General features: G+C 34.1%; 1 protein-coding gene across 2 annotated transcripts in view; it reads right to left on the bottom strand.

The window, feature by feature from the left end:
* PCNX2 (pecanex 2) overlaps positions 1 to 18,421 on the bottom strand; it is a 409,779-nt gene that overhangs the window by 219,582 nt on the left and 171,776 nt on the right. For both annotated transcript variants that reach the window (XM_007481607.2, XM_007481606.2), the window contains exons 16-17: positions 7,981 to 8,090; positions 6,172 to 6,268 (exon numbers count right to left, since the gene is read on the bottom strand). In XM_007481607.2, the coding sequence (XP_007481669.1) occupies positions 6,172 to 6,268; positions 7,981 to 8,090 (207 nt within the window). The remainder of the gene's footprint in view (positions 1 to 6,171; positions 6,269 to 7,980; positions 8,091 to 18,421) is intronic.

Raw genomic sequence — 18,421 nt, 5'->3', positions numbered from 1 at the left:
GCTGGAGCAAAATCTATTGGGCTTCAGAGGAGAAAAAGAAGGCAGGAGTTACAATCATGATTTATAACAAAGCCAAAGTAAAAATAGATCCGATTAAAGGAGATAGAGAAGGTAATTACATACTGACAAAAGGCAGTATAGACAATGAGGAAATATCAGTACAAAAAATAAATGCACCAAATGGCATAGCATGCAAATTTCTAAAGGAGAAACTAGTGAAGTTGAAGGAGGAAATAGAAAGTAAAACTACATTAGTGGGAGACCTGAACCTTCATCTATCAGATCTATATAAACCAAACCAAATAATAAATAAGAAATAGGTAAGAGATATGAATGAAATCTTAGGAAAATTAGTTAATAGATATGTGGAGAAAAATAGAGACAAAGAGGAATATACCTTCTTTTCAGTAGCACATGGTGCATTCACAAAGATTGACTATGTACTAGGGCATGAATACATGGCAAACAAGTGTTAAAGCGTAGAAATAATAAATGTAACCTTTTCAGATCATAATGTAATAAAAATAATAATAGGGCACATGGAGAGGCAAATCAAAAATTAATTGAAAATTAAATAATATGACTGATTAAAGAACAAATCATAGAAACAATTAAAAATTTAATTGAAAGAAATGACAATGATGAGACATCTTTTCAACACCTATGGGATGCAGCCAAAGCAGTACTTCTGGGGGAAATTTATATCCTTTTTTTTATTAGTTTATTTTGTCAATTTAGAACATTATTCCTTGGTTACAATAATCACATTATTTCCCTCCCTCCCCTCCACTCATCCTTCCCATAGCCAACACACAATTTCATTGGGAATTGCTTGTGTCCTTGATTAGATGTTTGCGCCAGGATCTTCATACAGAGTCTACATTCCCAACCATATCCCTTTGACCCATGTAATCAAACAGTTGTTTTTCTTTGTTTTTTTATATCTTTGAGTTCATGTATTAACAAATTAGAGAGGGCAGAGGTCAATAAATTGGACATGCAAATCAAAAAACTTGAAAGTGAATAAATTAAAAATCCCCAGATGAAAACTAAATTAGATATCCTAAAAATCAAAGGAGAAATTAATAAAATTTAAAGTTAAAGAACTATTGATGTAATAAATAAGATTAAAAGCTGGTATTTTGAAAAAAAACAAATAAAATAGACAAAGTACTAGTCAATCTAATAAATAAAAAAGGAAAGCAGAAAATCAAATTAACTGTATCCAAGATGAAAAAGGAGACCTCACCTCTTCATTAAAAACCTTTTTGCCCAATTATATGGCAATAAATATGGCACTATAGGTGATATGAATAAATATTTATAAAAATATAAATTTCCTAGATTAACAAGAGAAGAAATAGAATACTTAAATAATCCCATACCAGAAAAAGAAATTGAACTAGCCATCAAAGAACTGCCTAAGAAAAATCCCCAGGACTTGATGGTTTCACAAGTGAATTCTATCAAACATTCAAAGAACAACTAATCCCAATACAATACAAACTATTTGAGAGAATAAGCAAAGAAGGAGTTCTACCAAGTTCCTTTTATGACACAAATATGGTACTGATTCCAAAGCCAGACAGGTCAATAACAGAGAAAGAAAACTATAGACCAATCTCCTTAATGAACATAGATGCAAAAATCTTAAATAGAATACTAGCAAAAAGACTCCAGAGAGTGATCACAAGATTTATTCATTATGATCAGGTGGGATTTATACCAGGAATGCAAGGATGGTTCAACATTAGGAAAAACCATCCAGATAATTGACCATATTAACAAGCAAACCAACAAAAACCATGTGATTATATCAATAGATGCAGAAAAAGCCTTTGACAAAATACAACACTCATTCTTGTTGAAAACACTAGAAAGTGTAAGAATAAAAGGGAATTTCCTAAAAATAATAGACAGTATCTATCTAAAACCATCAGCCAACATCATCTGCAATGGGGATAAACTAGATGCATTCCCAATAAGATCAGGAGTGAAACAAGGATGCCCATTATCACCTCTATTATTTAACATTGTACTAGAAACACTAGCAGTAGCAATTAGAGAAGAAAAAAAAGACATTGAAGGTATTAAAATAGGCAATGGGGAGACCAAGCTATCACTCTTTACAGATGATATGATGATCTACTTAAAGAATCCTAGAGAATCAACTAAAAAGCTAATGGAAATAATTAACAACTTTAGCAAAGTTGCAGGATACAAAATAAATCCACATAAATCATCTTCATTTCATATATTTCTAACACATTTCAGCAGCAAGAGTTAGAAAGAGACATTCCATTTAAAACCACCCTAGACAATATAAAATAGTTAGGAATCTACCTGCCAAGACATCACAGGAACTATATGTACACAACAAAACACTTTCCACAAATTAAAACAAGATTTAAATAATTGGAAAAATATTAATTGATTATTGGTGGGATGAGGTAACATAATAAAAATGACCATCCTACCCAAACTAATTTACTTATTTAGTATCATACCCATCAAAGTACCAAGAAACTTTTTTTACTGAATTAGAAAAAAGCATAACAAAGTTCATTTAGAAGAACAAAAGATCAAGAATATCAAGGGAAATAATGAAAAAAATGTGAAGGAAGGTGGCCTAGCAGTACCAGATCCGAAAATGTACTATAAAGCAGTGGTCATCAAAACAATATGGTACTGGCTAAGAGACAGGAGGGAGGATCAGTGGAATAGACTTGGCATATATGACCTCTGCAAGACAGTCTATGATAAGCCAAAAGATCCCAGCTTTGGGGACAAAAATCCACTATTTGACAAAAACTGCTGGGAAAATTGGAAAACAGTATGGGAGAGATTAGGTTTAGATCAATATCTCACAACCTACACCAAAATAAACACAGAATGGGTGAAATGACTTGAATATAAAGAATGAAACTATAAGTAAAGTAGGTAAATATAGAATAGTATACTTGTTAAATCTTTGGGAAAGGAAAGATTTTAAGACCAAGAAAGAATTAGAAAAAATTACAAAACGTAAAATAATTTTGATTATATTAAATTAAAAAGTTTTTATACAAACAAAACCAATGCAACCAAAAGTAGAAGGGAAGCAACAAATTTGGAAAAAATCTTCATAACAAAAACCTCTGACAAAAGTCTAATTACTCAAATTTATAAAGAGCTAAACCACTTGTACAAAAAATCAAGCCATTCCCCAATTGATAAATGGGTAAGGGACATGAATAGGCAATTTTCAGATACCAAAATCAAAACTATTAATAAACACATGAAAAAAGTGTTCTAAATCTCTTATAATCAGAGAGATGCAAATCACAACAACTCTGAGGTATTATCTCACACTTAGTGGATTGGCTAATGTGATAGAAAAGGAATGTAATAAATGTTGGAGGGGATGTGGTAAAATTGGGACATTAATGTATTGCTGGTAGATTTTTGAATTGATCCAACCATTCTGGAAGGCAATTTGGAACTATGCCAAAAGGGCGCTAAAAGACTGCCTGCCCTTTGATCCAGCCACAACACTGCTGGGTTTGTACCCCAAAGAGATAATAAGGAAAAAGACCTGTATAAGAATATTCATAGCCATGCTCTTTGTTTTAGCAAAAAATTGGAAAATAAGGGGATGCCCTTCAATTGGGGAATGGCTGAACAAATTGTGGTATATGTTGGTGATGGAATACTATGGTACTCAAAGAAATAATTAACTGGAAGAATTTCATGTGAACTGGAATGACCTCCAGGAAATGATGCAGAGTGAAAGAAGCAAAATCAGGAGAACATTGTAAACAGAGACTGATCTACTATGGTACAATTGAATGTAATGGACTTCTCTACTAGTAGCAATGCAGTGATCCATAACAATTCTGAGGGACTTATGAGAGAGAATGCTATTCACATTTAGAGGAAGAACTGTGGGAGTAGAAACACAGAAGAAAAACAATTGCTTGATCACATGGTTTGACAGGGATATGATTGAGGATATGGACTCTAAATGATCACCCTAGTTAAAATATCAATAATATGGAAATAAGTCTAGATCACTTACACATGTAAAACCCAGTGGAATTGTGTGACAGCTATGGGAGGGGATTGGTGGGAGAGGAGGGAATGAACATGAATCTTGTAACCATGGAAAAATATTCTAAATTAACTAATTAAATAAAATTTTATAAAAAGATAACAATAAAAACAATTAAATCAGGAAAAAATTATAGTATATGTCTAAAGTTGGGATATCCCCCCAGGTCTTTTTAACTACAAACCTAAATGTCCCTCTATTATGTCACATTTTATCTCGAATATGATAACATATAAATAGTCTTATGTGGTATAGAGGATAAAGTGTTGGGACTGGCCAGTCACTAAGACCTGAGCTGAAATCCATTCATAGACACTTAATTGCTATGTGACTTTGGGCAAATCACTTGACCTGTATTTGCCTCAGTTTCCTCAAATATAAAATGGAGATAATAATAGCACTTACCATGAAGGGTTAGGGTCAAGGTGAAAATAATTATTGTTATGCTTTTAGCATAGTGCCCAGCACAGTGCTGTCAATCAGTTATTTTCTATTATGCCTGACTCTTCATACCGCCATTTGAGGTTTGTTGTTTAAAAAATTGGTATATTTTGCCATTTAATTCTCCAGCTCATTTTTCAGATGAAGAAACTGATATAAACTGGGTTGTGACTTGCCCACCATGGTCACACAACCAGGAAGTATTGAAGATCAGATCTGAACTCAGAAAGATGAGTTTTCCTGACTTCAGATACTCTATCCACTCTGTCACCTAGCTGCCCGTCTAACATAGGAGGTGTTACATAAATGTTAGTTATTATTCATTTTGGGAGATCATTTTAAAATTTAATTTTCCTTCCTTTTGTGTGTTGTGGGAAATTTCAACCTTCAACTCTCAAAAATGTACTATAACTAAAAATGAGAGTTGAATCTGATTTTTTAAAATTATTATACTGGGGATTGGGTTATTTTTCCTAATGACCTAGAACCTAATTATTAAAAGAAATCATCCCAAACACCATATCTAATATCCTAAAAATAATATCTCAGAATACTATATATAATAAAGCATATCTAAAGTCTGTATAATTCTCATGGGACAATGCAATAATCAAATACATTGAATTAAGTTTATAATGGAATATCACAATCTTCCATACAAAATATTTTACTTTTTTTAAAGCACTGCCTTATTTTTGGCAACAAGAAATCAGGCAACAATAATAATTTTAGTAATGGTAACAATTGTAGCTAACGTTAAATGACACTTTAAGGTTTGTTAGGTATCTTATATATATTATCTCATCAGTCTCATGGAATGTGGAAAGGATGTCTTTGTTATGATTTCTCCATCTTAGGACTTTGTAATCATAGAATACTATTCCTCAACTCACTATGCTCCTTTCCTCTCCTCCTCCCTCTGCCTCAATTCACTTGATCCTGATCATTCCCTCCTCTGGTGCTGCCAATTGTTTTGAAACTCCCAAAGAAGGACTATTCGGATACTTACCTTCACCCTTGTGAAGCAGAGATATAGTAGTGAGTGGCAAGAATCTGAGAAACATAGGCAATCCTAAGGAACCCATCAGGTAACAATCTTCAGGTAAATTAATTGTTGTATTGCCTGCCTACCATAAGTACCATTAGTGGAGTTGGCTGGCAGAGTGCCAAAAATGTGAATTACAGTAAGTTGATAATATGTCTTTTAAGGTAATCTGTGATTTATGACCAGTTTGTGTTCCAAAGGCTTGTTTACAAATTGGTTGTTTGGAACCTAGAATGTATTTTATTATAGAACTGAGATTTGTGCATGGTGGTTAGGATCCTAAAACAGCCTATAAAAGTCAACTTAGCCCATAACATACCTGATACACTGGATTCTATTAACAGAGTCATAGAATTTAACTACCGTGTTTCCATGGGAAACACATTTTGAGTTTCAACTTGGGATTCCAGGAATATATGTCTTCCTTACCAGACCTGCCAAGCAATGTGAAAAGGGACTCCTCCAACTCAAAATCAGTATTGACCTGAGTCAGGGCTCATAGGCATTGGGTTGGGGAGTATGGAAAGGGATGCTGGGTTGGTGGTAGGGTTTGATGTTATTCATCCATAGTATAGCATACATACAATGAACTCACCACTGAGTCTCTCATTTTCTTGGGAAGTGGGTCTGATGGCATCTCTTCCAAATTTCGGTGAAAGAAGTGAGGAAATAACTTACATTGAATAAAGGACCTGAAAGTAGATAAATATAAGCTTCCTCTTAGAAAATATGTTCCTGTGACAATGTTTTAGATAAGGAAATTTATATACTTATTTACATAAGTACATGAAGGTGCCCCTCCTCAATTTTATTACTAAACATAGGGATATTTTATCATTTAAGCAACTGAGGTAATGAAATACAATTTTTCTTTTGTCTTTACTCTTAATAGATTATACAAATTGAACCTCAAGAGACGCCTGCTACCTCTGATCCCAAATACAACTTTCATCTTTTTATGTATTTCTTAGATACATAAAACTCTTAGAAGTTTTATCTCAGATAATCAAAATATTTTACCAAAATGAATTCAATTATCCATGCAACGTGGCTATGAAGAAGGAAAAGATATAATTTTTTAAGATAACAAGAGAAAAATTGATAGTTGGCGGACTCCAAAGTGTCTTAATAAAAGAACTAGAAAAATAGGTTGATCCTTCTCCAATCCTGAAGGGATTAGTAGAAAACCAGTCTAGAGCCTTAGACCACTAGGGAATTAAGGAAGCATCTGTGAGGGGGTGCTCTATTTGTACATCCAGGTTCTGGCATAATACTTCTTTTCCCCTCAAACCACAGGTAGTAATCAGATGGTAAAAGTTTTACTGAATGGAATTGAATTCCATAGAGTTGAAAAAAGCACCAGTAGGACAAAGAGGACTTCCATCTTTTGTCCTACCCAGCACAGAATATCACTAATGAGAATCTTTGCATGGGTGCCACAAACCTTTGTAGTAACATCCATAAAATGTTTATCTATTTATTTTTTTGGTGATCCTAGAATGTCAGCTATTTTGAAAGGATAAAATAAGCGAGCAAAATTCTATCCTGCTTCTATTCTTGATCTCTCTACCCTTACATCTTTCATCTTGTAAGCTTCAACATTAAAGAATAATTATAGTTTCTCTGATGTCCACAATTGTAACTCTGTATCAGTCCAAGTAGTTCCATTCCTTTTGGAAAATTATACAAATTAGTGTTAGAGACATTTGAGGTAAAGCTTTGTGTAAAAAAATAAGATATTTTAGTATAAATTAACATATGTGTTAACAATTTACATTATCCAAAGATGTGATTAAGGGACGGGAGACTTGGAAGTGGAGATGAAATTGTCAGGATTTAAAACACTTGGGCTTAATTTATAACTTTGAGTCCAGGAGAATCATGTATCTTTTAGGAATGACTTCCTTCTACACTTAGCACATTCTGTTCTACATTAATAATATTTTCCTCAGAAATAGATTAATGTCTCAACTTTCATCTCCAGAATTAAATTCTTCTAATTTATTAGAGTTAGAAATTCTTCTATAAAACAGGTTTTAGATCCCAGGAAAAGCCTAAACTAGGTGAAAAGACTATAGACTCCTTGTTTGTTTCCCTGAAGTAGAAGCAAAGCTCTGGCATTGAAGAAATGCATCTACTTATTCCATTGTGTTGTTTACTTAAAGGCAATAAAATCTCAAGTATGGTTGGATTTTGACCATTAATTTCAGGTAGTTCAAAGTATTTAATGGTTTCTTCCCCTAGCGAGTTGTTAATTTCATGGGAAGATGGATCAGACCACAGTGAATGCTGAGCACTATCTCTACAATTCACTGAAATAGCGACCTAGCAGAAACCTTGTTTAACATGTGACTGTGGAAAATGCAAGAATAGCACAAAGTAAAGAATTTTCCATGTTACTTACAATAAAACAGATGGATCGCTGCTTTGTCTGCTAAGGTGATAGGAAACGGCAACCAAAAGACCACAGAAAGCAGAGAACAGTGCTGGAATGTGTTGTGTATTCCAAGGTTCCTAAAGGAAAGAAAAAAATGAAAAAAAAAAGAAACACTCTATAATCCCTGTTTGTAAGAGAGGAAATAGATAGGAGATCACTGGGATAAATAGCTATCTCCTAAAAGCCATTGCTTGATTCATTCACTAAATAAATAGCCTTAGCTCAATTCTTTTGATTTTTCTGAACTTCCTTTCTTCTTAAAACCATTCACCATTCTGGTTGCTATACTATGGGTGACATCCCAGTTACTTATGTCCTTCCCTGAAATATGGTTCACAGAACTGAATGCAATATTCCAGATGCAAACTAATCAGAGCATAGTAGAGGAAGATTATTGCCCCTCATATTCTTGATATTTTATCTTCTTGAGAGCAGGGACCTTCATTCTTGTCCTTGTATGCCTAGCACCTAGGACATAATTAATAGAACAGAACTTAATAAATTCTTATTGATTGACTAATTCTTAATCTCATTAATTTTTAAGTTCCCATAGTGCACCATTCTTTCTATTTTAATTATATAAATTTCAGTTCTTTTTCACACAAATCATTATTTGTCAAATTTAAATTTTCCCTATCCTTTAATGATACAGTTAACTTTTTTAATTCAAGTATAGGACTTAGTTTCTATTAAAAACATGTCTTTTCTCCCCTAAAATTTCATTTTGTTATATTTGAGCTTCATTCTAACTTGCTGAAATCTCTTTATATTTTTATTCTGTCATTCAACAAGTTATCTGTCTCTCCTAGCTCAAATGTGATAAGCATGGAATGGATTCCTTCATCCAAATCATACATTAAAAACATTGAAAAGCACAAACTCAAGGACAGATTCCTAGAGGAGTATCCTGGAGATCTCTGTCCAAGATGATAACAATTCATTTATCACTACCTCCTTGAATCTCAAATTCGGTTAGCTCTGAATCCACTTGAATCTAGATCACATTTCTTTATCTTTTCTACAAAGACATTATGAGAGATTTTGCTAAATGCCCTATCTGAAATCCAACAAGTCTACATTTTCCTTAGCATTAGTTAGTAGCATTCCCTTACTCTAGTAATCTTAAAAAAAATAAAAAAATAATGAGATCAGTCTGATATGGCTTATGCTTGCTGAGCTCCTGTTTTAGTATGATAATTTCTATTTTCCTTTCTAAATGTTCAAAATTGTGGTCTAGATGACAGTACAGTTAAATGGATCTGGCATTGGTTGAATGACCAGAATAGCTATTAATGTGTCAATAGAGAGAAATTCCTAGCACACTCTCCAGAGACTTGCTATTAGTTCTATGTTGTTTGATATGTTTATTAATGACATAGAAGAATGGATAGAGGCATGCCTATCAAATTTGCAAATGACATGAAATTAGAAGGAATAGTTAACATATATCATGGAAGAGCCAAAATTCAAAGAGATTCTAAAAAGTTAGAATGAAAGATGAAAGAAGGCAAGGTATGGAGAATAAAAAATAAGGTTTAGAATCAGAAAGATCCAAGTTCAAATCTTGCCTCAGACACTTAGTAGTTGTGTGATCCAAGGCAGGTCACTTAACCTTTTTGGATCTCATTTTCCTCATCTGTAAAATAAGGAGTTTAGACTTAATGGCCTTCTAATTTTCTTTTCAGGTTTAAATCTATAATCCTATGACTCTAATACAATCAAATCAAATAGGGGTTTGTTTAAAGTCCTATGGTTGGATCCAAAAAAATTAAAAAGCACAAATGTAGCATGTGGGAAGCAAGACTAGAGAGAAAATTTATGAGAAGGATCTGAGGTATAGGGGATTAACAGTCTGAAAGCTCAAAACACTTCAACAGCATGATTTAGGAGCAACCAAACTAGCACAAACTTGGGTTGCAGTAAGGGAGTAATAGCATTTAAGACTGGGGAGGGGACAGTTTCACTGAATTTCCTCTTATTCAGACTAAATCTAGAGTCCTGTGTTCAAGTTTGAGTGGCACATTTAAAAAAATCTATTTTTAATATTTTAAGAATAAATTGTTTTTAAAAATTTTTATTTATTTTTAAAGTCATTTTTCTATGTTTCCATGATTCATTTTTCCCTCCCTTTTTTCTCTCCCCCCCCCCCCAGATCTGACAAGCAATTCTACTGGGTTGTTCGGTGGCACATTTTAAGGAGGGACCTTAAAAAGTTGTAACATATCCAAAAAGATATCAGGACAAAAAAGACCTGCATTATACCATGTGAGGGGGCAGCTGGGTAGCTCAGTGGATTGAGAGTCAGGCCTAGAGATGGGAGGTCATAGGTTCAAATCTGGCTTCAGACACTTCCCAGCTGTGTGACCCTGGGCAAGCCACCCCCATTGCCTAGCCCTTACCACTCTTCTACCTTGGAACCAATACACAGTATTTATTCCAAGAAGGAAGGTAAAGGTAAAAAAAAAGATTATACCATGTAAGAAATTGTTAAAGGGATAAGGTTATCTAGAGAACATTTAAATATGATATGATATGTCTTCCAATGTTTACCAGTCTGTGAGAAGAATTAGTGTTGCGCTTGCCATGAGGGAGCAGCATTGGGATGTAAGGGCAGAAATAAGAGACAAAGAAAACTTTCTTAGATTAGAGGTCTTCAGGCAAAATCTGGAGGATGACTTGTCAGATATGCTGTAGATGTACTTTCTATTCAGGTATGAGTAGGTCTGGATGGCTTCTGATATCTCTTCCACCTCTAAGATTCTGTGTATGATTCTCCTTCAGGAGACAAAAAATGGCAGGCTTCATTTTCAAAAAAGAGAAGTTATATGCTCCTAGGGAAAGAGATTGCCTTCTTCAAACCCAGATATATTTATCAAAGAATGTTATCTCTTGACAAGATAATAAATTGCCAGATCAAGTCCCTAAATTCCCTGCTTATACTTTTCCTTCCTCCCACACTTAGATCTATGTGAAAGGAATATCTTAGCCAAGAAAATTAGGGAGAGAATGAAATATTGGTATTTTAATAAAATAAAGATTGGATAACTAAAACATAGTTGAAATAGTAGTGATACTATAAGGTTAAAAAGTAATATGGCTTAAGTGGACTCTTCTCACCTTCAGAAAACACAATCTAAAAACATACATGTTTTGAAATACGGTATGTGAATGTTTTCTATCTTTATGCTACCCCTTCATTTTCTTTTCTTTGAGGCTCATTTTTTTTCACCTGCCAACTAGATTGAAAGCTCCCAGAAGGCAAGTTCTTGCCAAATATTTCTTCCATATCCTTCCCTCTCTCTCCCACTCCTCCAAGCCTAGCAGAATGCTATGCAGGTGATGATGTTCAACAAATCCTTGAATAGGAAAGTCTGCTTCTCTTATGTCTCACTGCTTTTTGCTTCTGTGACTTCCCCTTGTGGACACTTTCTTTATCATATAAATTACATACCTTTTCCTTAATTTCTTATGTTGCTATTACAAAATGAAAACCAAAAAAAAAAGAAAATCACCAGATGAGAAAAAAATCTTTAAAACATTTCCCCTCATAACTATGTAAGATTCCTTATTCATTCAATTGTATTTTGCAAAACATGCTTTCTTTAAACAGTTTTGGTCTGTGCTACTTTCTAAAATAGAAACTCTATAGGCAAAGACTGTCTTTTCTTTAAAATGTGCCCTAGATGCAGTCTATATGTACCATTTAACATCCACTCTTTGGCTGACACTTTAATTTAAGAATATTAGATGGTTTAGTTATTTCACATACCCACAAATGATTCCCTTCAGACATTCATTTATTTGAAAATCAATGCATTAAGCAGAGATTCCTCATTTGGTGACCAATGCAAAGTCAATAAGATGAGACCCCAAATTAAACATTTAATGATGGCCATCATTTCTATAACATCAAATGTTAACTTGATTAAATATTATTTTTTCTTCATTTTAAGTAAAACAAGTGAAATGATTAAGAATTCAAAGTTTCTTAAGCCAAAACACAACAAAGAATGAAAAAGTAAATATTTTCCATTTTGGTTAAAGAATCAAAAACTCTTAAAAACAAAAGATGTGGAAGAATTGGCTCAAGAAATGTCTTATGTAAACTCTTATTTATGTGTCACATTGAAGTTTATAGAATTTTTTTTTCCCACAACAGTATTATGAGTTTGACAGACAGTACAAGTATTATGTCCATTTTGCAGATGAAGGAAAATGCTGAAAGGCTTGACCATGGTTACCTCAGTTACTGAATATGGGAGTCAGGGTTTAAAATAGGTCTCAATATAGTGGAATGATTATTATATTTGATGTCAGAGAAATAAGGTTGGAATTCAAACTTCATCTTACTACATTTTACAAGGTCCTCTCCACCATGTGAAACTCAATTTTCATATCTATAAATTGATCTCTACTATCAAAATGACCTTTAGGGTGCCTTTAAGTCTTCACTAGAGGAATAGTTTTCTAAGTAAATTCATATATTCTCCTGACTTCCATCTCCAAGTCCTCATAGGTGGAATGGACTCCCTTCTCACCTTGGCTTCCTTTACAGTCCTTCTTTTTCTTCAAGACCTAACTCCATGATGTCTCAGTTTGTGTTTATAAATATACTCAAATATGCCATGTTTTCTCATCCAAATCTTCCATATTTTCTAATGTAAATACCTAAAGAATCTCATTTTCCAGAGAAATTTTGATAATGGAATAAATTCCTTCTGGCTGAACTTTCATGATTCCTCTGTTTATAAAGTATTTTGCAACCTATTGTTGTATAAATGCTAGCTGTTATCATAATATCTTCTGAATCTATGCCCATAGGTAGCAGTCTGACATTAAGAATTCTTCCAAAAAGTTATCACAGTTGTTTTGATCTGTAATTTCCTCAGTGTAGGCAGTTATCAATGAAGAAACTCTCTCTACAAATGTAGATCAGCAACTGTATTTATAGTCTTAAAGAATTGTTTAGGACATTTCCTAGTGTCATACAGTAAGTATGGTTTAGAAGACAAGAACCTAGTTTTGCTTGTCTGCTCTCCACTCTTCCCAACTGCCTTTAAGGAACTGTCACAGGGTATCAGTAATTCTATAGAAGAGTTTATAACTAAGTAATGGCATATCAAGTCTTCCATAGAGTAGGTGCATAAAATATAATTTTGAGATATTTTATTACTCTGTCAAACTATACAAAATTTGAGCTTACAGTTCTCATTAGAAGGCAATTATCATTTATTATTAGTCTTCAAATTCCTTCTGGTGTATGTCCTGTAGTAAACTAAGCTAAATCATTGTGTTCATTCTTTCACACATGTGATTTCTTTTATGCATAATCAATAGCTTAAGGATAAATTAATATAGATGAATGATAGTGTGTTCACAGGAGCAGAAGAGAGGTAATGAATATATTCTTCAATAGAGTGGAAGCAAAGTAAATGCCAGAATGGCATATTTCTTTCCCTGAGAAGTCCAAGTTCTTTGTAGCAGGTCTGGACACCAGATTTCAGGTGTTGCTTTGCATGTTTTTTAGCCTGAACTCTAATCTCCATATGGATCATTCCCTTAGGAATAGCCAGGTTTTGATTTTAGTTTTCCTGAGATCTGACAGACAAAAAAATGGCAGGCCACCCAGATGGTCCTACACTCTTGACTGGAAACTTGTCCTGAAGCTTCAGTCCCTTGACTTGATTTACATTAGTGCAAGACACAAATTTCCTACTCAGATGATCCTGGAGGGATGATGCTATTTAGAAACCATCAGAAATTCCTTCCCATTTATGAAGCAGTGAGATTTAAGACTCTTACTTTCAAGTGGAAGCAGAAAATATTACAACTGGAAGGGAATTTACAGGTCACTTGGTTTTCTTCTTTTATAGATGAAGAAACTGAGGCTCACTCATATAAATTGAAATGTAGGAGGTGGGTAATAGGACCAGTGTTTTTCTTGATTTCCATGACTTCTCCTTCCAACACAACCTGATTAGCCTCAACTTCTTCATGCAACTTCCTGGCCTGAGAGCATAATAAATCCCAAGCATATGTATTCAAAGTCTCTCAGTCTTGCTGGTGCTTTAGCTTATGAGTCTTTATACTCTAATGACTGATTGACCAAATGAAGAAAGGGGCTATGACTAAAAAAGCTAAGTGCCACTATATTTTTATTGTACATCTTTGCTGTGTTAGGGCAAAGTAAACTTCTTCCTTTGTTCAACAACTGGCAAGCGTCTCATTTCATCCCAATGTTCAACCTGGACTAAGAAGGTACTAAAGGGTTAGAGATGTGCTTACAATCAGACCACATAGGTAGATACTGGCAAAACTAGAATTCAAAGCACTATACAATGGCCTTCCCACAGAGCTCTGATTCTAGAAAGATCTTGGTCAGTCTCCAGTCTCTTTTCAAGGAACTTTATCACAACACTAAAAATTATAAACTTCTAAAGATATGACTTTATACAAGTACAAGAATTCTTAATCTGGAGTCTGAGAACTTGTTTTCTGTTTGTTTGTTTGCTTTGTTGTTGTTGTTGTTTTTTAGTCAATAAACATTTATTAAGTGCCTATTTATACAATTGGGGGTGGGAGGGAATGACAGTCCCTGTCTTCAAGGAGCTTATAATCTAAATAGGAATGACAGCACACAAAAGGAATCTTAAAAGGGTAGAGAGGTAGAGGATGGACATGATAGAGAAATTCAGAAAGAAAGAAGTCCCTAATGAGGTATTAGTACCAAGGAATATGAGATCTGAAAGATGATGAAGTTCCTTGTTGACTCATAAATTCCTCTCATTAATAAATTTGATAGGTAATATGTTTCCTGTTCTTCTAATTTACTTATATCTCCTTTTATCATGTATGCATTTTGATCTTATCTCAATGAATGGTGTAAAATATTAATCTGAATCTAGTTTCTGCCAAACTTCTCTGCAGTCGTCCCGACAATGCTTATCAAATAGTGCCTTCTTATTCCAAAAACCTGGTTCTGTACTTTTTCAAAAATGAAATTACTATAATCTTTTACTATTATTATATGCGTTCTGTTCCACTAATCTACCTTTCTATTTCTCAGCCAAAACTTTTGATAGTTTTGATAATTACTGCTTTATAGCTGGTGCTGCTAGACCTCCTTCCTGTACATTTTTTCATCAATTCTTTTGATATTCCTCATATTTTGTTTCCAAATGAATTTTGTTATTATTTTTTCTAGCTCAAAATGCATTTTTGGTAATTTAATTGAAGTGGCATTGAATAAGTAGATTATTCGACCTTGTGGTTTTCTTTGTAATTATATGTATGTGTATATGTATATGTAATGCATTAAAAAGCATTAATCTCTATGCCCAAAGGGTGAACTATTAATAAGCACATTAATAAGCACAAAACTATTAATAAGCACATGAAGAAGTGTTCTAAATCTCTTATAATCAGAGAGATGCAAATAAAAACAACTCTGAGGTATCACCTCACACCAAGCAAACTGGCTAGCATGATAGCAAAGGAAAATAACGAATGCTGGAGGGGATGTGGAAAAGTACGGACATTAATTCATTGCTGGTGGAGTTGTGAACTGATCCAACCATTCTGGAGGGCAATTTGGAACTATGCCCAAAGGGTGACAAAAGAATGTCTACCCTTTGATCCAGCCATAGCACTGCTGGGTCTGTACCCCAAAGAGATAATGGACAAAAAGACTTGTACAAAAGTATTCATAGCTGCGCTCTTTGTGGTGGCCAAAAACTGGAAAAGGAGGGGATGCCCATCAATTGGGGAATGGCTGAACAAATTGTGGTATATGTTGGTGATGGAATACTATTGTGCTAAAAGGAATAGTAAAGTGGAGGAATTCCATGGAGACTGGAAAAACCTCCAGGAAGTGATGCAGAGCGAGAGGAGCAGAACCAGGAAAACACTGTACACAGAGACTGATACATTGTGGTACAATCGAAGGTGATGGACTTCTCCATTAGTGGCAATGCATTGTCCCTGAACAATCTGCAGGGGTCTAAAAAATACTATCCACAAGCAGAGGATAAACTGTGGGAGTAAAAACACCGATGAAAAGCAAGTGCTTGACTACAGGGGTTGATGGGATATGACTGAGGAGAGACTCTAAATGAACACTCTAATGCAAATACCAACAACAGGGAAATGGGTTTGAGTCAAGAACACATGTGATAACCAGTGGAATCGTGCGTCGGCTATGGGAGAGGGAAAGGTGGTGGGAGGGGAGCGGGGAGGAAAAGAAAATGATCTTTGTTTCCAGTGAATAATGTTTGGAAATGACCAAATAAAATAATGTTTAAAATTAAAAAAAAAAAGCATTAATCTGACAGAGGACCGAAAAGAGGATCCACGACCCAAAGAGGTTAAGATCCTTTGCACTAGAGGTCTCCTCTAATTGGCTTTTCTCTTGGAGCCTCCATTTTGGAGATTGAACCAGTTCTTTCTATGTTTTGTTCTCTTCCTCCCTATGCTTTTGACTCTTACTTCACTAAGACTTCCCAAAGTGGGAACTTTCTCCACTCTTTTTCCCAGAGACTATCTTTCTTTAAGTTTATTTTTATATTACCAATTCTTAGCATAATTTCCCACACCTATTGAACACTTAATAAATAGATATTTTCTGCTTTTAGAACTACATAGAAAAAAGGAAAGATTAAGGAGCATCAAGATCTTGACTTTATAAAAATTTAATCTACTTTAATAAAATGTGATATAATGGAGTAACTGGTAAATGAGAGTCTAGTGTTTATGAATGTTTCAAAGACCCAATATTCACTTTCCACCTTTCCAAATAAAGTCTTCAAAGAAATATTTCTTTAAAGAGTATGCTCTCTTGATGCATTATCAATGTTTGTTTTTCTCTTAACAGAGAAGTTGAAAGTGGAAAGGTAAATAAAGAAATTTAGAGCTTAGATATTAGAAGATCTTGCTAAGTGAAGTTCAAGTAGAAGTAAAGAAAAAGTATTTCTGAAAACAAATTTTAAGCTAATGGGGAAATGCAATTTAATTTATAAAAATTCAAGAACATATTCACTTGAAAAAAATAAGATAACATCATTATTAATTATTCTCCTATCTTTAAATTCCCAGTAATTTCTAGAAATGATTACTTAATAAATTTATCTTATTTGTGTGGGAATTAATGGTACCATGTCAGAACATTCCTCTATTCCTAATGAAGGACACAGGTACATAAATTATTCATTTCATATACTCTATTTTATAGTCATCTATTTGGAATGTAGCAAGGAGTGTGGCAATGAATATTTTGACATATTTTTGGTTTCCTCCCCCAAAAAGCAGCAATAGCAAATCCTTCCAGAACAACAGATTGTGAACAAAAATGTACTGATGATCATGATTTAGGAATTGTTATTTTACAATGGCAATATTCCTGAAGTGAAAACTCAATAGAATATAGAAAAAATTATGGATCAGGAAATAGGATCAGCAAAGAAGTGAATAGGTTACCAACTTAAAGAATATATGAAGTCATTAGACACATTATCCAGAACCAGGAATACATCCTTCATTAGCCTAAGAACTTGATCCAAGCTTTAAAACTAATATTTATTATAGAATTAAGCTCTGAGCAGTACGGTGAGAAATGATACACTTACAGAAAAAGCAGCAGAAAACTTGATTATAATATAAGCACTTGTTTCAGAAGACTTTCTCACAGTGTGTGGCCCTAATATAACAATCAACTGAAAAGTGAGCTGAAGGCACCAAAGGAAGTATTACCTTCTAATCTCTTTAATGCCTGTAAGACCTGGAAAGTGGTTGCCCACATCATACTTAGCACCTTGAGCTTTTCAGATCAATAATGATGATCTCCTGAAATATAGTCAATTGCTAGCACCAAATTCATATCAGCTGTGTACTGCACCCCTCTGGTTGAACTTATACAAAAGAGATATGGCAGTAGTACCTTTAAAGAACCACTGTGTGAGACTCTACAACAGTTAGTTAACTGTAGATAATGCAGGGAGACAAAATGCTATAGAGAACTTAGGGAGGAGGAGAATTCCAAGCAATGCAGGCTTGGGGCACTGTTGGAAAATAGGCCAATTTGACAGAATGAGATGGTTCATTTTTAGCAAAAGTCATAGAGCCTAGGAATCAAAGAAAAATCCATATGACCTGGCACATATATAGAAAAAAAATCAGGTGAATCTATTATTTTGTAGGGGAGGGAGGAGGGAGAAAAAGGAGGAAGAAAGATGGGGAAGAAGAAAAAGGAAAATGGAAGCAGAAGGGTAGAATAGGAGGGAGATAGGGAAGGAAAGAAAGGAAGGAAGAAAGAAAGGAAGAAAGGAAGAAAGGAAGAAAGGAAGAAAAGAAGAAAGGAAGAAAGGAAGAAAGGAAGAAAGGAAGAAAGGAAGAAAGGAAGAAAGGAAGAAAGGAA

The sequence above is a fragment of the Monodelphis domestica genome, chromosome 2 (genome assembly GCF_027887165.1).
Source record: "Monodelphis domestica isolate mMonDom1 chromosome 2, mMonDom1.pri, whole genome shotgun sequence".
Classification (NCBI taxonomy): Eukaryota; Metazoa; Chordata; class Mammalia; order Didelphimorphia; family Didelphidae; genus Monodelphis; species Monodelphis domestica.
The sequence above is the reverse complement of the archived record's forward strand: the minus strand, read 5'-3'. Positions and strand labels throughout refer to the sequence as shown.